Source organism: Arabidopsis thaliana, chromosome 4, assembly GCF_000001735.4.
Source record: "Arabidopsis thaliana chromosome 4, partial sequence".
Classification (NCBI taxonomy): Eukaryota; Viridiplantae; Streptophyta; class Magnoliopsida; order Brassicales; family Brassicaceae; genus Arabidopsis; species Arabidopsis thaliana.
In genome coordinates, this window is record NC_003075.7 from 414,048 (window position 1) to 438,456 (window position 24,409).

Sequence of the window (24,409 nt, forward strand, 5' to 3'; positions counted from 1 at the left end):
TGTACAGATATAGACCACTGTACAGACCCCGGTAATTTGTTTGACCAAAACAAAAAAAAAACAGAATACTCTTCATTAACTACTTCTGTGTGTATGAGCTGAGATTATCAAATTTTGTAACCTAAAATATAATATAATATTTATAATGTACAACTACTTTATTGTTTCTAACAATTTATTTCTTAATAAATTTTAGTTTTGGCAAGAAATGTCAGAGTAAAAATCATTATTGCTGTGGGTTGCTCTGTTATTGGTTTAGCCGTAACCGCAGTCTGCTTTTACTTGAGGAATAAAAGAAAGGAAAAAAAGAGACATGAAGGTGGATTTTTTAGTCATAAAGGTTGAAAAACTATCTTCTTTGAGAGTTTTTTATTTTTTTTTATTTTTTTTTGAGAGTTTTAATTTTAAAAGACACTTTTTGTTTTATTGCTTTGGGATCAGGCAAATATGTCGAAGATCAGAAGATTAAAGATGCAAAATTATTGCAACTTGACTTTGATACCATAAGATTAGCAACTAATGACTTCTCTCCTTACAACCATCTTGGTGAAGGTGGTTTCGGTGCAGTTTATAAGGTGAATGATTGATTAACTGATTTTTACTTATACCATAAGATTAGCAACTAAAGACTTCTCTCTAACATGTGTTTCAATAAACACCAGGGCGTCCTTGATTCCGGGGAAGAGATAGCTGTGAAAAGATTGTCAATGAAATCAGGACAAGGAGACAATGAGTTCGTAAACGAAGTCTCATTGGTTGCGAAACTTCAACATCGTAATCTTGTTAGGCTTTTAGGTTTCTGTTTTAAAGGAGAAGAACGACTTCTCATCTATGAGTTCTTTAAGAACACAAGCCTCGAAAAGTTCATATTTGGTACCTTAAAACACTAAACGCAAGCATATCTATCTCTAGTAACTAATAAAAATGAATTTCTCATACTTATATCGTTTTCTTTTTTCAGATTCTGATAGAAGAATGATCTTAGATTGGGAAAAACGTTATAGGATAATCTCAGGTGTTGCTCGAGGTCTTCTCTATCTCCATGAAGATTCTCATTTCAAAATTATTCATAGAGATATGAAAGCTAGCAATGTTCTATTGGACGATGCAATGAATCCGAAAATCGCAGATTTTGGGATGGTAAAATTGTTTAATACTGACCAAACAAGTCAGACCATGTTTACAAGCAAAGTTGCAGGAACTTAGTAAGCTGCCCAAAAAGTACCCTTTTAGTACTACCAATTCTATGAAAAAAGATTTTTAAAAACCATTTTTTTGGGTCGTTGCAGCGGTTACATGGCTCCTGAGTATGCAATGAGTGGGCAATTCTCGGTGAAAACCGACGTATTTAGTTTCGGTGTACTAGTCCTTGAGATCATTAAAGGTAAGAAAAACAATTGGTCTCCGGAAGAACAAAGCTCATTATTCCTCCTTAGCTATGTAAGTGAAAAATATTATTGTTTAATTTTGATTTTTATGCAAATAAACTCTCAAAGTCTTCTATTTTTACAATTTTACTCTCTACGTCCAAAATAAAAAAATATACAAAATAATCATATGAAGTCAAAACTAATACGCAATATAGCCGATTTTTGCAACTTTACATATATTGTAAACGTTTTCAGATATAGTTGAAATCTTCATCTCAAGGGCTTCAATTTGATATATTATTTATCGAAATTTTAAAATTTGGTAATAGCGAAAAAAGCTATATTGTGTATTATTTTTATTTCATATGATTATTCTGCATTTTTGGACGTGAATGATAAAGTTGCAAAAATGGACGACTTTGACATATATTCAACTCATGTATAGGTGTGGAAATGCTGGAGAGAAGGAGAAGTGTTGAACATTGTGGATCCAAGTTTGATTGAAACAAGAGGTCTAAGTGATGAGATCAGGAAATGCATTCACATTGGTTTGTTGTGTGTTCAGGAGAATCCAGGGAGTAGACCAACAATGGCTTCTATTGTTAGAATGCTCAATGCAAATTCTTTCACTTTACCGAGACCCTTGCAACCCGCTTTTTACTCAGGAGTTGTAGACTCATCGTCAAGAGACAACAATCATACAAGAAACCCGCGTATTGCGTCTTTGAATGATGTTACAATTACGGAGTTAGATCCTCGTTGATTAACTTTGTAAGAGACAAAAATGATTTTTTCTATTGCTTTAAAGTTTACTTCAGAATGTATCAGTATGATTTTTGGTTATGTTGTAAAAGACTTGTTAAGCATGAGATCTCAATTGGTGTTGTTTTCTTGAGTAATCAAGAACTGAATTTGTGATGATAAACAGATTTTGAAGAGTTCTTTTAGGTTTCTGTTTTTGAATAATTTAACAAAAGAAAATTAAGGCAGCACAAAGGCCCAAACGACAGTTGTGCAATGTGATGGAGTCGATTTGAACGAGCACATAGACAAGAAACAAAAGATGAAAGAAGTGAAAATGAAGGTTCCAAATAAACTTAATTAAAGAGTTTATCCTCAGAGTCAGAGTGTAAGCTACTTTATTTTGGAAACTTTCTTCCATGTCCAGAGTCTCGTTATCATCCCTCCACTTATCAATTTCAGAAAACCAAAGAACCATGGAGGGAATCAAGAGAGATCATAAAAGAGAAATCAAATGTGAATTATAGGGAAAAAGAATGATGGACGACATAAAAGGGGAAAAAAGAACTTGAGCAATCAAGAATATGGCTCAAAGAGAATCATTTCAAATCAGAGAACAAAAAAAGGTCAGCAATAAAACCATTAATTGATCAAATCTACAGATTCTAAGTTTCCATGGTAGACTATGTAGTACGGTTTAAGGACAAGGATACTGCAAAATGGTTTACACTTCCATGTGTTTTTTCAAGAAAATAACTTTGATGCACATATAGCAAGAATACACATTCACTTTCGAGATATAATGATCCGCAAGTACTAAAAGAAAGATAAGAAACAACATACATTAAGTTGTATACAATTTTACGAGATCAAAGGAAATAAAGGATATTTAAGCAAGACATATGGATGAAAATAATATGTTTAGCAAATGAGTAAAGCAATTAACAAATTCAAATCAAATAAATCTATCCCAAATCGTAAATCTAAGTTAAGCCTATAAAAAACTAAAAGCTAGATGGAATATTTAGAAGTGAGAAGATGAAACACAATGAGAAAAATAAGGAGGCAAAGTCAAAGACTAAACGCAATGAGAAAAAAAGGAACGTTGGTATTATGTTGGGCCTTAAACGTACATTAGCCCATAGCTCTTTATTGTATAATGTTTTATTATTATTATACTGTTGGGCCTTAAACGAACAATTTGGTTTATACAATTCGGAGAAACGTTTGGATAACGTTCAACGTCTAGAATCAATATCATGATACTTTTATATTTAATGCAGGGAATTATAACTATACTAGATAGACGGCTGTAAGATGTAAATATAATTTTTTATCGATAATATTTAAATTTTAAATAGTAAAATAATAATATATACATTATTCTTATATATAATTTTGAATAGTAAAATAGTAGTTTTATGCATTTTATTTTATTATACACATTCAATTTTATTGATGATATTTGAAGTCTAAATAGTAATCTACACACTTTTTCTTTATTATAATTTAGTATTTAGAAGAAAAAAAACAAAATTTTATCTTACACATTCAATTTTGTAATACAATTTAACTATCTATTTCATAAAAAACTCGATTTTAATTCTACACACTTCATCTTACTTGATAATGATTTCATGTCAAAATAATATTTATATGAGATCAAATCTATATTTTAGTTAATATTAAAAATTATTAACAATTAACAAAACATAATTAATAATAATAAATTTTTTGTTAATACCATATATATTAAAAATTTGACCAATAACATATATAAAATTGTTTTGTTAATTTGCTTTTGGTTAAGAAAAATAAAATGTAATATTTTTTAGATATAGACATATGAATTAGTATATGTTAATAATGATTTATTTTTTAGTTTTCTATTTCTTTAAGAAAAAAAAGTTAATTATTTTCTTACACGTGTCAACATCTGATCGATAGACTTGACACGTGGCATAATCCTATGAATTAGTAATTCTAATAAGATATTATTCTGGTCTTACGATTGGTAGACGAGTTATATTTAATACGCTTTACATCAACACTCAAATCTACTTTGAATGAAAGGTTCTAATGCTGCTACACAGCTAACCTACTTTGACGTAGTCAAAAACACGTCACGTCTAATTTTCAAAGAACAGAAAATTTCAAAGTGACGAAGACTTATTAAATTTGGTTTCGTTGATAAAATACATATAAATTATGTAAAAGTTTAAAACCATGAACAAACTACAACATTCATAATCATAATCAGCAAGTCCACTTTAGAGTCATGACTAGTTCTTGTTCTTTGTCTCGACCACAACACTTGTTCTTTTTCTTCTTCTTGTTCGTCCCATTTCTTAGCTTAGGACAACAAATCTCCGTCGACATAAACAGTGCTATATGGGAATTTCCCTCGAATCCATTATGTTTATCCCAACAAAGCAACTTTGCCAAATCATCCCAATTCTCCAAAAACCTAGACAGTCTTGTCTCTTCGATCCCTTCTCTCAAGTCCAACACTTACAACTTCTACAGTCTCTCTGTCGGAAGTATCTCGGATCAAGAACGAGTCGAGGCCATCGGGATCTGCAACAGAGTAGTCAATCGAGTAGATTGCCTTAACTGTATTGCTCAAGCCGCAGTGAATCTAACCACAATGTACTGCCCACAACATAGGGGAGCTTACGTGCGAGCCACGAAATGTATGTTTCGTTACTCAGACAAACCCATTTTCGGGAAACTCGAAACGAGTCCTGTTCTGGAAGCACCAAATCCGAGCAATGCTACGGGAGATAGAAACGAGTTTATTCGGTTGCAGAGCGAGTTACTTAACCGACTCAGATCCATGGCTGCATCAGGTGGCTCTAAGAGGAAGTATGCTCAAGGAACTGATCCTGGCTCTCCACCTTACACCACATTCTTTGGTGCCGTGCAGTGCACGCCGGATTTATCTGAGAAAGACTGCAACGACTGTCTCTCTTATGGTTTCAGTAACGCGACCAAAGGAAGAGTTGGTATCAGGTGGTTTTGTCCAAGCTGTAATTTTCAGATAGAGAGTGACTTGAGATTCTTCCTTCTCGACTCCGAGTATGAGCCTGATCCAAAACCAGGTAATCTGTGTTTCCATATAACCTAAAAAAACAGAGCACTCTGTCTCAACACTTGTATTCTACAATAATTTTCTTGATTCTAACAGTGTATGTCTTGACAAATTTAATCTTAGCAGGAAATGACAAAGTAAAAATCATTATTGCCACCGTTTGCTCTGTTATTGGTTTTGCTATAATCGCAGTCTTTCTTTACTTCTTTATGACAAGGAACAGAAGAACGGCAAAACAGAGACATGAAGGTGGGTTTTTAGTCAGAAAGTCAAATCTTCAAAGTTTGAAAAACAATCTTGTCGAGAGTTTTAACTTTAAAAGACCCTTTTGGTTTTATTGCTTTTGGATCAGGCAAAGATCTTGAAGAGCTTATGATTAAAGATGCACAATTATTGCAACTTGACTTTGATACCATAAGATTAGCAACTAATGACTTCTCTCGTGACAATCAACTTGGAGAAGGTGGCTTCGGTGCAGTTTATAAGGTTATTAATCTTTTCTCATGTTTATGATCTTTGTTTCCCGAAAAATCAATATATTATGTCATAAAAAGTTTACAAAATACAGAAATATTCCAATACAATCTACCATGAATGCAAATAAAAGAAATTGAAACAATGTCTCTATGAATGAAAAGAGAGTAACCAAGCTATTTTTACACTTATGCTAACAAACGATATTCCCCTCCACATTCTTTTTATTGGCTATCAGGCATCAGCTTGCTGCTAGTGCTGAGAAACCAAAATGCCCTTGACATTACTTTAACTAGTAGGTATAGATTCAATGTTGTTGGAGATGATTCTGGATCTTATCTCCTCCTTGAAACCAATATACTCGATGCTTCCGGTAGAAATCCTCTACGTTCCTTTGGGAGTCTCCGTAGTCTTTTTATTGCCATAATGAATGTCTCCGTGCCACCAAAATATGATTGATGGTATTTTCAACAGAACATGACACTCACAAACTTCATATATTTCATCAGAGGCAACAATGTGAGCGAGACAAAAACTAATCTAATCCAGTTTATTCGAGCAAATAGAGAAAACTAATCTCACATGAGATGAGTAGTTCATGTTGCGGTTTATTCTTATGACATGAGATGAAGGTTTGTAACCAAGCAAAGTAATCGCCATCATCATCATCATCAAAAAGAGACATCACCTTAATTTTGAAACCAAGCACTCCAAAGACTTGATCTCTTTGACATGTGTTTAAATAATCACCAGGGTGTTCTTGATTATGGGGAAGAGATAGCTGTGAAAAGATTGTCAATGAAATCAGGACAAGGAGACAATGAGTTCATAAACGAAGTCTCATTGGTTGCAAAACTCCAACATCGTAACCTTGTTAGGCTCTTAGGTTTCTGCTTACAAGGAGAAGAACGAATTCTCATCTATGAGTTCTTCAAGAACACAAGCCTAGACCATTACATATTTGGTACCTTAAACTAAACCCCAAACAAATGTATCTCTCTATTTATAGTAACTTATTTAATGATTGATCCAAATTAGTTGTTTTCTTTCGCAGATTCTAATAGGAGAATGATCTTAGATTGGGAAACACGTTATAGGATTATCTCAGGTGTTGCTAGAGGTCTTCTCTATCTCCATGAAGATTCTCGTTTCAAGATTGTTCATAGAGATATGAAAGCCAGCAATGTTCTATTGGACGATGCAATGAATCCGAAAATCGCGGATTTTGGAATGGCAAAGTTGTTTGATACTGACCAAACAAGTCAGACCAGGTTTACAAGCAAAGTTGCAGGAACCTAGTAAGCTACCATTTTAAAAACTACCCTTTAAGTTATTATCAATTCTGTAAAACTAAAATGAAAGCCAAAACATTATTTGCTCGTTTGGCAGCGGTTACATGGCTCCAGAGTATGCAATGAGTGGCGAATTCTCGGTAAAAACCGATGTATTTAGCTTCGGTGTACTAGTCCTTGAGATTATTAAAGGTAAGAAAAACAATTGGTCTCCAGAAGAAGACAGCTCATTATTCCTCCTTAGCTATGTAAGTGAATAAAACTCTTGCTTTGTTTTTTTTGACTCTAGACTTTGAGTTTGGGGTTGTAATTGAGGACTCATATATTGTCTTGATTTCAAGTCATATATTGTCTTTTATACGTATAGGTATGGAAGAGCTGGAGAGAAGGGGAAGTGTTAAACATTGTGGATCCAAGTTTGGTTGAAACAATAGGTGTCAGTGATGAAATCATGAAATGCATTCACATTGGTTTGTTGTGTGTTCAGGAGAATGCAGAGAGTAGACCAACAATGGCTTCTGTTGTTGTAATGCTCAATGCAAATTCTTTCACTTTACCGAGACCCTCGCAACCCGCATTTTACTCGGGAGATGGAGAATCATTGTCAAGAGACAAAAATCAGATAAATCATATTGCATCTTTGAATGATGTTACAATTACCGAGTTCGATGCTCGTTAAATTTGTGTGTAAAAGACAAAAATGAAGATTTCTGTTTGCTTTAAAGTTACACTTCAAAATGTCAAATGACGTTTGAACTTAAAATTCTTTGTCCTAATGAAACCATAATCTCTAATTATTGGGCTTGAACATATATGGGCTTTGTTAACAATGTAGGCCCATTAGTGTTTTTTTCCTCGTGTAGGCCCATTAGCTTATGATTGCTTTTTCTTAGGAATTTTGCGTCCCACATCGATAAGCTAGTGGAGAAACGTTTTCTTTATATATGGATACAAAGCATCAATGGTCACGACCTTACTTGAACTATAGGCTCGTACATCTGTTTTCTTGAGAAAATTTCTCAAGAGACAGGCCCTAAACCCTTGTTGATGAACCGTGACCGTGCGGCTTGAGCGTGATTGACGGCTACGATTGTCCTTGGATGCATCCGGTGCTGTAGAGGATGGTTACTCGGCTCGGTTCTCCCTTGCCGGGGTGGTCGCACGGCGGTCTGACAGGTTTCATTTTTTTTCCTTTTCACCCTGAAACTTTTAATTTCTTCTATTTTTCACCCGCTAATTTTATATTACTCTCCATCTGGTCCTTTTTAAAATTTCGACGTTCAAGTTTAATTTTAGAGGCTGAGAATATCTTCCATAACGCTTGGGACAAAGAAACTCTTAATTTTTGGTTGTGTGTTAAGTATTGTCACCTCAATTGATGTCAGTTTATTTGTTTGTATATCAGTTTTGAGGTTTCTGTTTTTATTTTGGTTCCTCAAAATAGGATTTAAAAAGCAATTTTGACAAAAAAATTATCATTCATAAAAGTATACTTTTACATTAAATCAGGCCAAAACTGATCTATTGGTCATCTCTCTGTTCTTCTTTTATACATTTCAGTGTCATAAATCTAATAGGCCAGACATATGGACAAGCTGAAAAAAGGTCATAAAAGGACTGCTTCTGAATCCTGAATCAACGGTATTCAAAAGACTTACCTCTTTAAGTATATCTGTGAAGAGATATAAACATTTTGGCTTCAGCAATCATCAACTACTACCCCCTATCATTGTTTGTTGTTGCTTGAGTCTCTGATTCCACAGGTGCAGCGACTGAGGAGTTGATCCGGTTTGATTTTCCGGAAGCTCTCTCATCAGATTTACTACCCCAGCAATGCTTTGCGAGATGTCCTTTCCTCCCACAGTTGTCACAGACGATGATGACTCTCTCGTCTCTCTCAGGTTCTTTCCTCTTCCAACCTACGCTCTGAGATCCTCTATGTGTTGTTCCTAGACTCGGTGTCCTTTCCATCTGAGAGGAGCCTGTGGCTGGTCTATATGTAACCCCTTTTGCTCCATTTCTGAGAAGCTCTTCCTCAGCTTTTACTCGTTCCATCAACATCCAGACTGGTAAATACTCCTCTTCCATTAACCTGGTGCAGAAGCCTCTCCAAGACGGGGGAAACTTGGAGATGATGGTACTCACATGAAATGCCTCATCAAGAAACATACCAGCACTCACTATGGAATCCGCAATCTTGTTAAAGACTTGGACTTGCTCGAGTATCGGTCTCTCTTCCACCATTCTGAATTCAATGTACTTTCTGACTTGTGACCTCTTCGATTTGGATTCATCACACTGGTAGACCCATTTTAACTCGTCCCACAATTCTTTGGCATGCTTAAATTTCTGAGAGTATCGACGGTATAGATGATCTGACAAGGAGTTCATCAAGTGAGTATAGCACAGGTAATCATCTCTCAACCATTTTTTCCCCGTAGCATCAGCTCGAGTTATTTCCCTGGGGTTGGTTTCAGGGCCTTGAGAGCTACCAATACTGGGACAAGGTTCAGAGAGTACATAAGTCAGCTTCAATTGCTTCAGAAAGAGTTCCATCTGTGAAGCCCAGTAAAGATAACTCTTTCCATCAAATCGTGAAATCTTGATAACAGAAAAACCGTGAGAGCTGTCCTTATCCACAGCCTCAGAAGTATCTCCATTTCGTGCTGCTTCAGATCTGCATAACGTTTAATAGCAAGATAAGCAGCCTACATTGCTAGCCAGACAGTAATGCCCTATGCCACGATGATTATATGACCATAAAACACTAAAAGCAATGCCAGGGAACATGAATCTTTATAGACTTAAAATAAGGTACACATTCTTACTTTAGTTTTGATTGGCACTGCTTAATACCGTCCTCTATCGCTGCAAAATTCTTCTTGATTACAGACCATTGGTTAGTTGACAAATGTGCTCCTGACAGAGAAGAAACATCTAACAATTGAAATCAACAGGAGCATATCTAAAACAAAAATGGCTACTTATAGCTTCATAGTCAAGACCAAGACACCAAGTTGTGTTTCAAATTACCTCTAAAAGCCTTTCCATGTTCCTGAGAACCAATCGATAGAAAAGGTTGGCCTCTGTATCTTTGAACCGTCGCATTTTGCTTCTCCGATAACTACAGTTAAAGACCAACAATTTCTACAGTGACCACTGAAAAACTCAAAATCGAGATGATCACAATCTCTACTCTATACAGTGAATCAAACATAGAACAAATAGGCAAAGTCGCAACCTTACAAATAAAGCGCTCATCTTCACCACCAACGGAAGCGGCAGCAACAGAAACTGTCTCATTTTTCGCCGGAGCCACCGTCTCCGGTACGAGTGCTTCACCGGGAGTCGATAGCAAAAAGACCTCAAGAACATCTCTGACTAGCTTCTTGTGATTGGTTCCCGATAAGTCGATACCGAGTTTAGCCGAAGCGTCAAGTCGGAGTTTGAACTCCGTCATTTGGTCCATATCAGATTCACTGAGTATGCTCTTCACTGTTTCCTCGATTTTTTGTGTAGCGACAATCTCCATAGTTTCACCAGAATCAAGCAACGAATTCTCCATTTCGCCCGAAAAAGAAGAAAAAAAAGGATAAAGAAAAAGATTTCGCAGTAGCGTCGAGTTTTGGTTGTTGGCCGGCGTTATATTTAGGGTTCATAAATCGCCGGGGGAAAAAATTTGGCCGGAGTGTGAAAAAAAGAGGTTCTACCGAGAATTGAACTCGGGTTACTGGATTCAGAGTCCAATGTCCTAACCGCTAGACCATAGAACCTTTTTGCTATAGCTGTTGCATTTAATACTTTATATATGCAAATATATATATATGAGTTTTTTTTCCTTATCTATATATCTTTTCTGTTTTATAATACGATATATGAATACATGGGTGAGATACGAATACGATTGAGAAATATATGGGTGAAATACAGTTTTTCTTCACGAAGCCGATAAGATACTAAGAGTCGAATCCTTCTAGAAACTAAACCGACAGAAAGCAAATTATTTTTGAAAATTAAGCTCAAACAAAAGAGGCTAAATATAAAGATAGCAAGGTAATAGTCATTAACATTTGTTGTGAATAATCTAGTTTGGGCTAATGTTAATCTTGTTTTACTTGTCTTCTCACTGCATTGCAGCTTAAGAAATTAGTATTGCATGCTGCGAGCTCAGACTCAGCCAGAGGGCTAACCCAACAGATTTTGATGCCTAAAACATCTTTAAGCTCATTTAAAATTCTTAAGCATTTTAAATCTATTTATAATTAAAGTCTCAAAAAAACGAAGGTAAGGTTCGAACTGTCCACGAAAGAGTCACTAATCTATGAAACAATCACTAGACTACGAAACATTTTTAAAATTTGATGCCCTTTAATATTATCTATAATTTTAGGCGCGTAAAGCATGAGTTTCACCAACTTTAGCCCAGGGCCGGCCCTGCTCAGCCATAAGAGAAGCAAAAGATGTAATGCAAAACTCCAATACGCAGTAATGATAACAAAAAAAAGTTTGTTCGTTAAAGCTTATCAATGCTTACAAAACATCAAAACCAACTTGACATGTGATGGCAGTAACAAAATCGAGAAGGCGATGCTAAAAGTAACTTCATAAACTAGATTGATCAAAAGTACTCATAGCTTCGGAATCAACATAAGACACCAAATATGTTCAAGTCACCTTTAAAAGCAAGTTAATAGCCAACAAACAATGTGCATTTCACATTTCGCTTCTCCAATAACTAATGCCTAACAATTTACAGAAAACATCACTTCTTTCCTCGACAATCCATTGTATTATTTTCGTGAAATGTCATCATAGAAGAAGCACTTAAAATGAAAATTGGGTTGGCCCATGAATTTGAATTCTCTAACCCAAGACCAAAACCCATAAAAGTTATTTACGACCATCGAACCACTTTTTTTTTTTTTTTTTTAACGGCAAACATTTTTCTATTAATTAGCCCAAATGGGCTTCATAAACAGGTACAACTTGAGGCCAAAAGCCCACTAATTGCAAACATTAAATAGACAATATGATGACACATGTATGCAATGTGGAGATTGCAGCGTAGATCAACGTTTCAGCACATGCCCCGTCACTGCTTCGCCGGAGAAATCTTCCGCCGGTCAGCAAATGATTCAGCTCCTCCATGAAACTTTCTACCCACATTTAGTTGTACCGAATGCCTTTTGCCAAGGATCACCGGAAATAGTCTATTGGAGTTAGTTTGGTCACCGGAAATTTAAACTTCAGCTGATTAGGATTAGAATATTCCTTGGAGGACCATTAAAACATGACGTGAACCCCAACTCGTCATACTCTTCTCCAATCAACCACAACACCTTGATCTATCATCCATGAAGAACCGATGCCCTTACGCTTTTATTAGCATAGCGAGGAATTTTCCTTCACATGGAAGAGTAATCAAGCATCCAATGAACACATTTCCATCTAAAAACCTCCAAGAATTAAACATCTTCTAAAATTGAAAGTGTTGATTTACAACCTGCAAAAGGCCTTATAAAAAACCGGCAAAGAAAACCGAAAGAAACTCCGAACAATTCGGAAATTAAAACCGGCAAGATACCGGAAACAAAAGAAAAGAAAAAAAACTTAAATGAAATCCGATTTCAATCGGAGAAAATATTAAACAGAGTTTTCCTCTCTCTCAAAGATACCAGAGAGAACCACTTGGTTAATTAAAGAAAATCTATTTTAACCGGTTGTTTAAAAAATAGTTAAATTTGGAAAGAAAACAGAAGTTGAAACGGTAGAATAGTAAAAAGTAATGAAACGTCTTGTTCCCTAATTAATAATTACTTACGATTCACGAAGTAGACTTTAAAGCCCATACTACCCTCTGGACTGTGGCCACGTCACTCTCCTTTAACTACTTTGATAGTCCCAAAGCTGCGACGGCGATAAATCGATGAATTAACGACGTTCGAAGAAACTCCAGAGGTCTCTTCATTTTCCTTTTGTATACTGGTAAAAATTGGTGGTCTCTTCTTTGTCTCCGAGTATGGAGAAAATGAGAGGGAAGCGAATCAGACCAAGAGATTCCGGCGAGTTAGTCGAAGATGGGAGATCTGAAAGCGAGCGTAAGACGAGGAAGAAAGAGAATGATGTTGTGAGCAAAGGAAGAATCGGAAGAGGAAGAGGAAGAGGAGAGGTTTCGAAGCGATCTATTGAAATAGACATTTCTAATCCCGAGAAGGTTAATTCCTTTCTATAATTGCTTCATTCAAATAGATAGATGAATCTCTTTCATGATTCTGTGGAGTTGTTAAAATTTGCTTTCTCATGCAATTATTTAGCTGCAAAATTTGTGTGAATGTTGTTTATTTCGATTTGGTGAATTTTATTTGTTCGGATGTGATGAGAATATGTTTTTGGAACCCTAATTCTCCCAGGATATTAAGCCTGACGGAAGCAGAAAGTGTTTGGGTTCGACGTGTCATCATTGTAAGATCTTGACGAGTGAGAGTGATCTTATCTTCTGTTCAAAGTGTAACAAGAAGTGTTATTGCTTTGACTGCATCAAGAGATCGTATGTATCTGCACTGTTCAGTATTACGTTATACTAGTTTATGATTTGCGGTTTCCAGGAGAGTTTTAACTATTTTGAATCTTGATAGGTATTCAGAAAGAACACATGAGGAAGTTAGAGCTGCTTGTCCATTCTGTATGATGACTTGCATTTGCAGAGCTTGTTTGCGGTTGCCTTTGGTTATCAAGGTAAGTGGGCTTGAGATCACTTATTTCTTGTGGATCTACTGAGATGAAATGTCTCCTTCAATATGATTTTTTTTTTTTTTTTGTGAATCTCAGCCTCCAAGTGAAAAAGATACAGATGTCAAGCTTAAGCAGCTGCAGTATCTGTTAGTCAAAGTTCTCCCAGTTCTTAAGGATATTTATACGGAGCAGAACCGTGAACTAGAGATTGAATCAACAATTAGAGGTAAGGCTCTTTGTCTTCACTTGTGCTATCCTCTTATTTCTTCCTCTTTCTATTCTCCACTCACGAACCTTTTTTATTCTAGGACACCCTGTGACAGAAGCTAATATCAAGAGGTGCAAACTTGACCCAAGCGAACGCATATACTGGTAAGATTCCAAATCTCTGGGAGCATCTTTTTGGCTGATCTTTTATCTTGGGGGAAAACCAATGTTATTGAATTTTCATACTGTTTTTTGTATCCTTTGCAAATAGGCAGAGAGCAAATTAAAATGTACCGATTGTCACCAGTTTCGTGAGGAGATTTGGTAGCAAACTAATTGTTAAATGAATGGAATATAAAAGGAATGATTTGGGGGGAGTAATCAGGGTGGTTTGATGGGTAGATGACTGAAGAGATTATGATCTTATTAAGTATCTTCATTTTTATTGTATTGTCATTTGATTTAAAGGACATTGTCATTGTTATTTTCATAACTGTCTTTTAACGTTATTCCTTTTTCATGTATTTTCATTTGAACGAAAATAAGCTTCATATCATGTTAAGCAATGGGCAGAGAGTTGTTTTCATCATTATGAGTGTCATATGCCCAAGGAAGACAAGGGTTCTATACCTTGTTGGGCTACTTTTGGTTATCTTTGGGATTTGGTATATGGGGTCTACTGTTCATTAGTTCTCTTTATATCCAAAACAAGTGAAGACGTTGCATATTGGATAAAACAGGACATAGTTTCGTTATCCATCTATAGAAACACATTTGTCAATCTGTTTCTTTGAATTGTATCTCGTATTTGATTTAACGTATTTTTCTAAATGTTTCCTTGTTTGTTGACAATCTCTTCATCCCTATACGACAGTGATCTCTGCCGCACATCCATTGCCAATTTTCACAGAAGCTGTCCGAACAAAAATTGTTCAGTCGATATATGTCTTTCTTGCTGCAAGGAACTAAGTGAGGGCTTCCATCAAGAGAGAGATGGGAAGAAAAATGCAGAAGGGAAAGGATATGAATGTCGAATCCCAGCAGGTCAAGGAAAAGACTCGGACGCATATGTTCCACTGCATTTCTCGACTTGGAAGCTTAACTCAGACAGTAGCATTCCATGCCCTCCAAAAGAGTGTGGTGGTTGTGGTACTTCAACACTGGAGTTGAGACGCTTATGGAAAAGAGATTGGGTTGAAAAATTAATAACGAATGCCGAGAAATGTACTCTGAATTTTAGGCCAACAGATGTGGATATTGTTCATGAATGTTCCTCATGCTCTACCAATTCTGATTCCATTAGAAGGCAGGCAGCTTTTAGGAAGAATGCTCATGATAATTTCTTATACTCCCCAAATGCTGTTGATCTGGCTGAAGACGATATTGCTCATTTTCAGTTTCATTGGATGAAGGCAGAACCTGTGATAGTCAGAAATGTTCTCGAGAAGACATCTGGACTAAGTTGGGAACCAATGGTTATGTGGAGGGCTTGTAGGGAAATGGATCCAAAGCGTAAAGGTACAGAAGAAGAGACAACAAAAGTGAAAGCTTTGGATTGCTTGGACTGGTGTGAGGTCAGTCAACCCGATTCTGTATTTTAATACTTGATACACTGTAAATGTTTTCTAAGAAGTATATACATGACCATCCTTTCGCGTGTAGGTTGAAATAAATCTGCATCAGTTTTTTGAGGGCTACTTAGAAGGCCGCATGCATAAAAACGGTTGGCCAGAAATGTTGAAATTGAAGGACTGGCCTCCCTCAGATTTATTTGAAAAGCGCCTTCCAAGGCATAATGCTGAGTTTATTGCCGCATTGCCTTTCTTTGATTACACTGACCCAAAGTCTGGTATCCTAAATCTCGCAACAAGATTTCCGGAAGGATCCTTGAAGCCAGATCTTGGACCCAAGACATACATTGCGTACGGTTTCCATGAAGAGCTTAATAGAGGAGATTCGGTGACAAAACTTCATTGTGACATTTCTGACGCGGTACGTGCACCAATTATTTTCGTACTTTTTTTAATTATTCAGAGACATAAACCATGGATTTTTACTTTCTGAGGTGTTTTAAAGCTGAAACTAGGCTGTCCAATCTATCCCTTATACTTCGGAGATTAATTGTTCTATATAATTGTGGGTTAGGTCAATGTGTTGACACACACAGCTAAAGTGGAAATCCCTCCCGTCAAATACCAAAACATAAAAGTACATCAGAAAAAATATGCAGAAGCCATGTTGCAGAAACAACAATACAGTGGTCAAGTGAAAGAAGCCAGCGAACTTGAAAACAAGTCAATGAAAGAAGTGGATGAAAGTAAAAAGGATTTAAAAGACAAGGCAGCTAACGAAGAACAATCAAATAACAGTTCAAGACCGTCGGGCTCAGGAGAAGCTGAGAAAGTAATTATTTCAAAAGGTATTGCGAGAATAAGAGAGCTTTCCCATTCTTATGTATACAAACATATGTTACTGAATATGGAGAATGGACTAATGATGCCAACACTTCTTGCAACTCCCCCATGCGATACAGAGGATAATCCCACACAACCTGCTGTGAGTACAAGTGTGGAATCCATACAAGAACAGAAGCTGGATGCTCCAAAAGAAACTGATGGCAATACCAATGAGAGGTCAAAGGCTGTGCATGGTGGTGCTGTCTGGGATATCTTTCGAAGAGAGGATGTTCCAAAACTTATTCAGTTTTTGAAAAGGCACGAGCATGAGTTTCGTCACTTCAATAACGAACCCCTGGAATCCGTAAGTGTCGTCTCATACATCTCTTGTAAATGATTAATATTGAATTAGTCACTAATGTGTGAAAAATCAAAAATTTGGTGCACTGTTTAATTTCAGGTTATTCACCCAATTCATGACCAGACTATGTTCTTGAGTGATAGCCAGAAGAAACAGCTGAAAGAAGAATTTGGTAAGATTCTGGTTTATGCTTAAAACATGTGCCGCTTAACCAGACTATGTTCTTGATTCATCTTTGCTACGAAAACGGTGAATATATGTATTTCTTCAAATGCAGATATAGAACCATGGACCTTTGAGCAACACCTCGGCGAAGCAGTCTTCATACCTGCAGGTTGTCCTCACCAAGTGAGGAATAGACAGGTAAGCAATTAGTTAAAATTCCCTATTTTCGACATCTTTTTTCATTCATCTACATTTTGCTCATTCATTGTTATTCTTTCCTCAAAAAAGCAAAAAACTCAACATTTTATGTTAGTGTTCCCTAAAATTCAGACTGTTTCCAGTCTTGCATAAAGGTGGCACTAGACTTTGTGGCTCCTGAAAGCGTCGAAGAATGCCTTAGGCTAACACAGGAGTTCCGGAGATTGCCTAAAGACCACAGTTCTAGCGAGGATAAATTGGAGGTACACTATCAATCATAATATTCTGAATCATATTGGAACTTACTCGTTTTGAATCATAATATTCTAGTTTCAGCTTGAGCTCTTATCACTTCTCTTCTCCCTGCATTGCAGCTTAAGAAAATTGCACTGTATGCTGCGAGTTCAGCCATAAGAGAGGTAAAAGGGCTAATGCAAAGCTCCCGACGCAGTGATACCTAACAAATGACAAGGTTTGTTCTTCAAATTGACATCTATCTCCACATTGTATGACTTGTTATGTACTCAAAGAATAAATCTAATTAACCCTCTTTTCTGATTCATTACAGGAAAAGTTCCCAAGTTTATTTTATCCCTAAACTATTCCTACGCAGTTGACTTGTTGTAACTTCCTCTACTTTAAAATAGTAGAGTTGGATAGAGTGTAATGTATAATTACCATGATTACCGAGTAGTAGAATTATGTAAAAGAATCTGTTAACTTCAAGTTTTAATCAACATGTTGCTTAACAATGACTCTGGTTCCGAAAATTTCAAGCTTTTGACAACAATAAGCAAGAGACCTACCTGTGCCCTCTTGGGAGTTGGGAAGATGATTGTTGTTGTCTTCAATCAGAGAATCTCTGTCAGTCGTAGACTCACTCTGTTTAGTCTAAAGTAAACTCATCTCTAATCAAAGGATTTTGTTCATGAACGTGGACAGAATTGTGCACTATATACAATGGGAAAGAAAAAAGAGAAGAATCATTGCGAAAGCGATAATGTTGGTGGATTAGTGAAAAATACAGCTGATATTACACATTGTGCGTTGTATTATCGTACTACAAGCAAAAAACTTCAAAAGGGATATTTTTGGAGTTGGATGTTGTCTGTCATTTCTTGGCCAGTAATTTCTTTGGGAGCTTATCGAGTGGCGTTGATTTAAGTAAAAATAGCCTCGCAGCTCGCTCTCGCAATGTCCCTCCGCACTTCAGACCACGTGACTGAAGCTCAGTCTTCAATCTCTCCATCCCCAAAACCTGAAACCAAACAACCGATGGGTTCAATATATGTTAAGTACTGTGATTGATGTAATACATGAACTATATGACACACCGTTGTACAAAGCAATTAAAGTTTCTGATATTTTCTGTTCAAAGACACCAATTTGGTTTTTAACTTGCGTATAAAAAATTCCATACGTACCTCCATGTCTGCTGGTGAATTGAAGTCATCAAAGTTAAGTGGTTCAACAGGTTTGCAACATACTGCATCAACAGACACTGTTTCTTTCGCAGTTCCTTCTCTCTTAACAGCTGCAGACGTAATTAACGTTTCACAAGCTACATCAACCAGATTCTTCCCTGCGTCTCCACTTGATTTCTCCACCTTTTCAAGTTGATCCATTTCATCAGCAACAGTATTAGCATCATCAACAGCAACAGAAACAGGTAAATCATTCATCTCCTCTTCAATAATCCCTTGAACACCGGTGATCTCTTCCTTAACCACATCGAAACTGCGGTGCATTACAGCGTCGTTCTCTTCCTCTGAACCACTATTGCATGAAGATTTACCAGATGAATCACCATCATGACCACCATTGTTTAGAACAACAGATTTCTCATCTTCCTCGTCGTCGCTATCATCACTGTCACTATCTTCAACAGCTCTCTTCCCCTTCCTATAAAAACCAACACATCATCAACGACAAGAAACATACATATGAAGAACTCAAGTAACAAAATTAGCATCACAATTTCAGAAAAAAATAACAACTTTAACAATCAATCAAGTAAAGAGAATTCATACCATATTTTGAGACGCTTCTTCTTCTCAGATTCAGCACCAATCTTCGCTTTTCTCTTCCCATTCTTGAAAGATTCATTCAAAGCCAAATCAACAGCCAAAATACACTTATCAGATTCTTCCTTATACTTATTAACATACTTCTGCGTAGCTCCATTTCCAACACCTTGTTTCACTTTATTGGATTGCTTCTTCAGATACTCAAGAGCCTTTTTCTCAAGGTTCCTCCCTTCTTCACCATCCTTCCACTCCTGAAGCCTATTCTCTGCGTTTACATGCCTCAATCTCCGTCCACTCATATCCCTACAAGCATCGAAGTTGTTCGTCTTCTTCTGCCCAGCTTTCATACCCCCACCACGAAGTAACGATCCGAATCCTCCTTTACCTCCACGGAGTGAAAGGACAAGATTCACGGTGGCGTCAGGCTGAGAAATCGCGGATCCATCGGAGATTTGGTATCCTCCGCTTATCAATCTCTGTAGATGCGTCGGGATCTTCGTTTGCTCGAAGATCCGCTGCTTGATCTGCTCGCCATAAGCTAACGGAGAGGAGAAACTTAGGGTTAATGATTTTCCGTCGAGTAGTCTCACGAAAAACTGCAACGGCTTAGAACTCTGATCCGCCATCGATTTTCGATTCAAAAGCTTGGACGAAGAAGAAGAAGTTCGATTTCTAGAGAGGAATCAGAGAGAAATTGGGGAAATTTGACGGAGCCCTAATAATAAGTCTCTCTCTCTCTCGCTGCTTGTTGGGCTAAGATTATTATCTTATCCACACTTTTGGGTTTATGACTGGGCTTTATATTGTCTGAATCTATGTCGGTCAGGAGAAATCGATTTTTTTTGTACAATTTGACCAAACTAATATCTATATATGATATGGTAAATGATGTATTATTAAGTAAAAATTATCTACAATTGAATCTTATAATAAATATATATATATGGAAAAATTACTCTTAGATAAAATAACATGATAAATTGTATGTTATTGGTTAAACATGTTATTTGTTTTTTTTTGGTCAAAACACACACATGAAAAAACAATTTTTAAATAAATTTGTTATATTTACTCCAAAGCTTTTAAAACTAAAAAAAAAATTAAGGTTACCTAAAGTTATCAAATTCATATATATAACCATGTTTTATTTTTATAAAGGTATCTTCAATAGTGATCTCTATATTTTCCTTTATTTATAGATATGACTCTATTTTAGAGGCTGCTCCAATGGTCACATGTAAAATAGAATTTTCTTTAAAATAGAGGAGATATCATCTCTATAAATAAAGATCTCTACATTTAGTCTCTATTTTTTTCCTATTTTTGAGGAAACTCTATTTTAAAAGTGACCATTGGAGCATCGTGCCTATAAAATAGGGTCACTAAATTTTTGTAATTAGTTTAAGCTTTAATGTCGTTGACACAATATTATATACAAGTGGTAAGTGGACATGTGTAAGAGATATTTTAAGGGTTTCGGAGACTGAAATCAGGCTCGGAGGGTTTAGGAGGTAGCAAAGGTAGGTTGTTTGTACGCAGATTGCGAAGCGCGTTTGAAGCAAACCGCGACGCGTATAACGTTGCAACCAGGCTAGACGAAGACGCCGCATTGCGTTCGCGTTTTGTGATCGCGTTTCGGAATCGATCTTCTTCTTCGGTTAATGATCTAGCTAGTTTCCTCCGGCAATGTCTCCGCCACGCCGCTTGTATGAAAGACGCACCCCAAGTTCTCCATTGAACCGAATAAAACCTGACAGTTAAACCGAATTAAACCAAACAGAACCGGAGATTGGAGAAGCAGAGAGATCAGTCAAAAGAGACCAAACAAACCTGAAAGTATGTTGAAGCTGTTTGCTATGTAGTCGTCTGAACTGTGAAGCAACAAGCTTGAGATCATCTGCTGCAAGAGCAAAGGCTTCTACTTCGGTTAAAGCTTGAACTGTTCTAGTCGATATCGGAAAATGAGACGAAGATTGAGGATCTAATGCCCATGTGAGAAGATCTTCGCCGCAAAAGTCACTAGGTTTTAGGTATACGGCGTTAAAGAAGCCGGTCCGGCCACCGTTTGTGGTGGCGCTCATCAGTTTTCCTCTCATGACAAACAACATCTCTTCCACTGGATCTCCTTCTCGAATTGCATAGCTGTTCTCGGTGTAGAGCACTGGTTTTAGCTTGTCACACACGGCATCTAGCAATTGCTCATCCATTATCTCGAACAGAGGTACCTATATATATTTGATTCGATCAATGATTATTTGAATGAAATGTCAAATTTGAGGATCAAAGAGATAAGGTGGAACTAGAAGCACTTACTTTCTTGAGAAGATCGAGGCAGAAATGGCGTTTGATGTCTCTCCTGAGGTCTTTAGGGAGATTACGCAGAAGGTTTTCTTCTTCTACTCCTCTAGTTTCCTGCCATTTGTACTGCTCATACCTTCTGATACGTTTCCTCAAGTCATCGGGTAACATTCGATGAGACATCCATTGCTCTGCATCTCTTTTTCTCACTCTCATCTCCTCTTCCCTCACTGTAGTTGATTCCAAGTATTTCTGTTATGGAAAGTGGAAACATCAGTAGTGTTTTATCTTCCTTGGGGATCAAGTAAGTGATGGAAAAAAGGCAGTGAAATGAATATATACCTGCATATTGCCGATAAGTAGTGCGAATAAGACTAGTCCAGATATACAAATTGATACAGCAAATATGATTTCCCCAACGAATTTGCTTGTATTGAGATTTTGTCCCAATGCACTGCAGCGAGTGAGAAACAGCAAGTGATCAGATTAGTGTTTCATGCTCAACATATCTTAGCCAGCCATCAAGTGTGTCACATGAATCCTAAATTACTAATAACTAGATAGAGAGAGTGTTACAAACCTTAAATTACGCAAACCCCACCAGAAGCAGTAGAAGAACTTCTTCCAGAAATCATCTGATTCAACAATCCCACTCTTTAAAGCATCAGTAAAGATACCAAAGTTGAAGACAGTTGAATTTGTTATATCATCAGGGTTGATAAACGGGCACGAGGTAGTCAGGAAATCGTTTCTAACACTACTGTTTCCATCGCAGTAGAGAAATCTAAAGTTACACACTTCTGGTATCTTCTCACAAGCTTCACGCCAGCATCTGTCTTCTCGTTCTACTGATATTAAGTACCATAAGGCTCCAAACACATGACTGGCTAACATATAGAGAGATAGGTTCCAAGCAGCTCCAGCCCAAGCGGTTTCAGTAACTATGCCAGATGTTCTTGTAACTTCAGTGTAAAGTGGATAGATACGAAGAATCCTTGGAATGTATTGAGTAAATATGACAGTTATCAAATAGTCCTTAGTGATCAAAGAGACCGGCTTGTTGACATTGGGGATGACAGCTAAGACTACAAGCTGCAGCAGATACAACAGAATATTAAAGAACCATCAAGAAGGAACTATAAAACCATTAGGAACTAAAGGTTACCTGTGGGAGTGGAAGGATAGAAAGAAGATCGATGATGAAGTAGGAGGAGAGGTACTTGATGGCTATAGCTTTAGGATCATCAACCAACTCGCCTCTTCCGAAAACACGAGAAGAAGGAGAGATATAAGCAGTTCTAAACTGAAACACAATGTGAATGATGTAGAAAGCATCTATAAACGTGCGAAGCACACTAGCTGCTATCTCCAAGTTACGATGCAAATTAAGACAGTGTCTTTCTCCATCAACAATAGGAATATAGAAAAACAATGGATCAATAGCCAAAGCAATCACTGAAGCAAAAAGAAAGATTTTGTTCCAGTTCTGTAAAAAAGATCCTTGTGGGTTTATAATATTCTTCTGTGTAGTGGTACTAGAATTAGAATCTCTCTTCTTATTATGTGAACCAAAACTTAAAGGTTTCTTAAGTCCTCTACGAACATTCTTCAAAACTGTGTTTAGAGATGGTCTAGCTTTATTTCTTCCGTAACCATACTCTGTTCCCTCTGAAATCCAATCTCTGAACCTAAACAAAAAATCATCAACAAAAAAGAATATTTTTTCTGAGAATCATTCATATCCATAGTTTCTCAGTAAATTCATTCTAAAAAAAAAAAAAGACAGAGATTAAAGAAAGCAAGCAAACAACAACCTTACACGATTGTTGCGGCCAAAAGCCATGAGTCAAGCTTTTTTTGCTATAACGGATCCTGAATCATAAGAACATCGATTTGATCGCTTTAATTCGTTATCCCCAAGTTTACAGTAACAGAAAAAAAAAAAAAAGAAGAAGAAGAAGAAACGGAAACTAAGAAATTAAAACATTTATATCCGAAACTGACCAGAACGTTGAAGTAACTGAGAGAAGCGATATAAGAAAGATTATAGTAAGAATTTTCCGATGATCTGAAATTGGGAAAATTCTCGAAATTAATTCTCTGAAGTTTTTTTTTGAAGCAGTCAAATAAGCTATCATCGTAGAGTCAAGCTTGGCATGGCGCTGGAAAATGGAGACTCCATTGGCAGTTTCTTCGAAATTGTGTGCATTTTACAATAAAAGACAAAAGAGAGGGAATTATTAAAGAGTCAAAAACATTTGATGGGCCTAACCTTAATTAAAAGCCCAATTCGATATTGAATTTGATTTTAAAATTCAGAACTTGTTATATATCAGACCAACACAGTAAACATCATAGATTCCAGTAATGCATCAGCTATAAACAGATCCTAGCAGTGTGAAATAGTAAATATGCTACGATTTAAAGGTTTGGATCCAAAGAATTTTACCAACTTCATAGCAGATTGTTCACACTCTACACTCAATAAGCCAAATGTAAACAAAAAGATGACCAAAGATCTTCACAAATCTACCATGAATCACAAAATCTATGAAGACAATGTGATTTAAAGCAAAGATCTTACAGTTTTTATGGGCTCTTAGTTAAATTTTGAGATAGTAAATTTTCATATAGGCCCAACCGCCCAAGTGAGCAATCTTGCAGGACTTTTGTGTTGTTTATGGCTTTTGTCTTGTCTGACTCATGAAATCTTGTTTTTTTTTGTAGATAAAAGAACGATAAATGACGCTTTTAAAACTTTTTAAAGACGAGAGTTCTAATAAAATTAGGAAATAATAATATATGATGTTGACAAAAAATGTAGAAAAATATATGAAATTTTTATTGGCACGAAAAATTTGTAGCGAACCGCATCATATCATCACTTATATAAGCAATATTTTTTGAAAATAACTCATTTGAATATCATTAATTAAGCAGATGAGAAAAAATGATATGAGGTTATTGAAATTTTTAACCAAATTGTTTTTTATATAAAACATGTAACACTTTCTGTTTGTTTTTTCTTTTATATAATTTTGTTAACACCTTTCTATA

General features: G+C 36.4%; 6 protein-coding genes, 2 long non-coding RNA genes and 2 other non-coding genes across 20 annotated transcripts; 5 read left to right on the forward strand and 5 right to left on the reverse strand.

Moving 5' to 3' along the window:
* Nucleotides 1–156: 156 nt before the first annotated feature.
* On the forward strand, nt 157–2,308 carry AT4G00960 (Protein kinase superfamily protein; the record flags this gene model as incomplete). 4 transcript variants are annotated; one of them, NM_001340288.1, is made up of 6 exons in its annotated part: nt 157–340; nt 442–575; nt 663–862; nt 972–1,205; nt 1,290–1,440; nt 1,816–2,133. In NM_001340288.1, 4 exons carry the CDS (start codon nt 708–710, stop codon nt 2,131–2,133), a joined length of 858 nt encoding a protein of 285 aa, NP_001329524.1. The 4 variants fall into 4 exon arrangements, with proteins under 4 accessions (NP_001329524.1, NP_001329525.1, NP_001319837.1 ...); NM_001340289.1 differs by having other exon boundaries at nt 301–340; nt 663–873; nt 962–1,205; nt 1,816–2,308; NM_001340287.1 differs by having other exon boundaries at nt 314–395; nt 663–873; nt 962–1,205; nt 1,816–2,165.
* Nucleotides 2,309–4,279: 1,971 nt separating this feature from the next.
* Nucleotides 4,280–7,838, forward strand: CRK41 (cysteine-rich RLK (RECEPTOR-like protein kinase) 41). Of its 2 annotated transcripts, NM_116325.4 has the most exons (7): nt 4,280–5,212; nt 5,329–5,451; nt 5,555–5,688; nt 6,430–6,640; nt 6,731–6,974; nt 7,066–7,216; nt 7,336–7,838. In NM_116325.4, exons 1-7 carry the CDS (start codon nt 4,390–4,392, stop codon nt 7,645–7,647), a joined length of 1,998 nt encoding a protein of 665 aa, NP_567204.3. In that variant the 5' UTR covers nt 4,280–4,389; the 3' UTR covers nt 7,648–7,838. The 2 variants fall into 2 exon arrangements, with proteins under 2 accessions (NP_567204.3, NP_001328457.1); NM_001340291.1 differs by having other exon boundaries at nt 4,344–5,212; nt 7,066–7,692.
* An 87-nt stretch (nt 7,839–7,925) lies between these two features.
* AT4G00975 lies at nt 7,926–9,211 on the forward strand. 3 transcript variants are annotated; one of them, NR_141717.1, is made up of 3 exons: nt 7,926–8,144; nt 8,529–8,609; nt 8,732–9,211. The 3 variants fall into 3 exon arrangements; NR_141719.1 differs by having other exon boundaries at nt 7,958–8,144; nt 8,529–8,882; NR_141718.1 differs by lacking the exons at nt 8,529–8,609; nt 8,732–9,211 and having other exon boundaries at nt 7,956–8,153.
* On the reverse strand, nt 8,431–10,541 carry AT4G00980 (zinc knuckle (CCHC-type) family protein). Its single transcript, NM_116326.2, has 4 exons — nt 10,210–10,541; nt 10,002–10,092; nt 9,797–9,887; nt 8,431–9,645 (listed from the first exon to the last, which is right to left on the reverse strand). Exons 1-4 carry the CDS (start codon nt 10,531–10,533, stop codon nt 8,685–8,687), a joined length of 1,467 nt encoding a protein of 488 aa, NP_567205.2. The 5' UTR covers nt 10,534–10,541; the 3' UTR covers nt 8,431–8,684.
* Nucleotides 10,542–10,669: 128 nt separating this feature from the next.
* AT4G00985 lies at nt 10,670–10,741 on the reverse strand. The gene has a single exon. It is a non-coding gene; the product is annotated as a tRNA-Gln (tRNA).
* A 1,229-nt stretch (nt 10,742–11,970) lies between these two features.
* AT4G03805 lies at nt 11,971–12,348 on the forward strand. The gene has a single exon (NR_141753.1). It is a non-coding gene; the product is annotated as an other RNA (long non-coding RNA).
* AT4G03815 lies at nt 12,006–12,348 on the reverse strand. Its single transcript, NR_141754.1, has one exon. It is a non-coding gene; the product is annotated as an other RNA (long non-coding RNA).
* A 451-nt stretch (nt 12,349–12,799) lies between these two features.
* Nucleotides 12,800–17,815, forward strand: AT4G00990 (Transcription factor jumonji (jmjC) domain-containing protein). 3 transcript variants are annotated; one of them, NM_116327.5, is made up of 14 exons: nt 12,826–13,182; nt 13,379–13,515; nt 13,604–13,703; nt 13,797–13,926; nt 14,009–14,072; nt 14,782–15,481; nt 15,570–15,899; nt 16,053–16,326; nt 16,441–16,667; nt 16,764–16,836; nt 16,942–17,027; nt 17,171–17,290; nt 17,402–17,499; nt 17,596–17,815. In NM_116327.5, exons 1-13 carry the CDS (start codon nt 12,988–12,990, stop codon nt 17,486–17,488), a joined length of 2,523 nt encoding a protein of 840 aa, NP_192008.3. In that variant the 5' UTR covers nt 12,826–12,987; the 3' UTR covers nt 17,489–17,499; nt 17,596–17,815. The 3 variants fall into 3 exon arrangements, with proteins under 3 accessions (NP_001328650.1, NP_192008.3, NP_001328649.1); NM_001340293.1 differs by having other exon boundaries at nt 12,840–13,182; nt 17,160–17,290; nt 17,596–17,782; NM_001340292.1 differs by having other exon boundaries at nt 12,800–13,182; nt 16,942–17,290; nt 17,596–17,787.
* AT4G01000 (Ubiquitin-like superfamily protein) lies at nt 17,469–19,982 on the reverse strand. 2 transcript variants are annotated; one of them, NM_001340294.1, is made up of 4 exons: nt 19,058–19,982; nt 18,452–18,929; nt 17,834–18,285; nt 17,469–17,484 (listed from the first exon to the last, which is right to left on the reverse strand). In NM_001340294.1, the coding sequence occupies exons 1-3, from the start codon at nt 19,678–19,680 to the stop codon at nt 18,139–18,141; spliced, it is 1,248 nt and encodes a 415-aa protein (NP_001319838.1). In that variant the 5' UTR covers nt 19,681–19,982; the 3' UTR covers nt 17,469–17,484; nt 17,834–18,138. The 2 variants fall into 2 exon arrangements, with proteins under 2 accessions (NP_001319838.1, NP_192009.1); NM_116328.6 differs by lacking the exon at nt 17,469–17,484 and having other exon boundaries at nt 17,810–18,285; nt 19,058–19,891.
* A 187-nt stretch (nt 19,983–20,169) lies between these two features.
* On the reverse strand, nt 20,170–23,558 carry CNGC13 (cyclic nucleotide-gated channel 13). 2 transcript variants are annotated; one of them, NM_001340295.1, is made up of 8 exons: nt 23,357–23,544; nt 23,167–23,224; nt 22,518–23,040; nt 21,933–22,444; nt 21,695–21,806; nt 21,368–21,604; nt 20,885–21,279; nt 20,170–20,804 (listed from the first exon to the last, which is right to left on the reverse strand). In NM_001340295.1, exons 2-8 carry the CDS (start codon nt 23,193–23,195, stop codon nt 20,522–20,524), a joined length of 2,091 nt encoding a protein of 696 aa, NP_001319839.1. In that variant the 5' UTR covers nt 23,196–23,224; nt 23,357–23,544; the 3' UTR covers nt 20,170–20,521. The 2 variants fall into 2 exon arrangements, with proteins under 2 accessions (NP_001319839.1, NP_192010.2); NM_116329.3 differs by having other exon boundaries at nt 20,277–20,804; nt 23,167–23,558.
* Between the last annotated feature and the right edge of the window lie 851 nt (nt 23,559–24,409).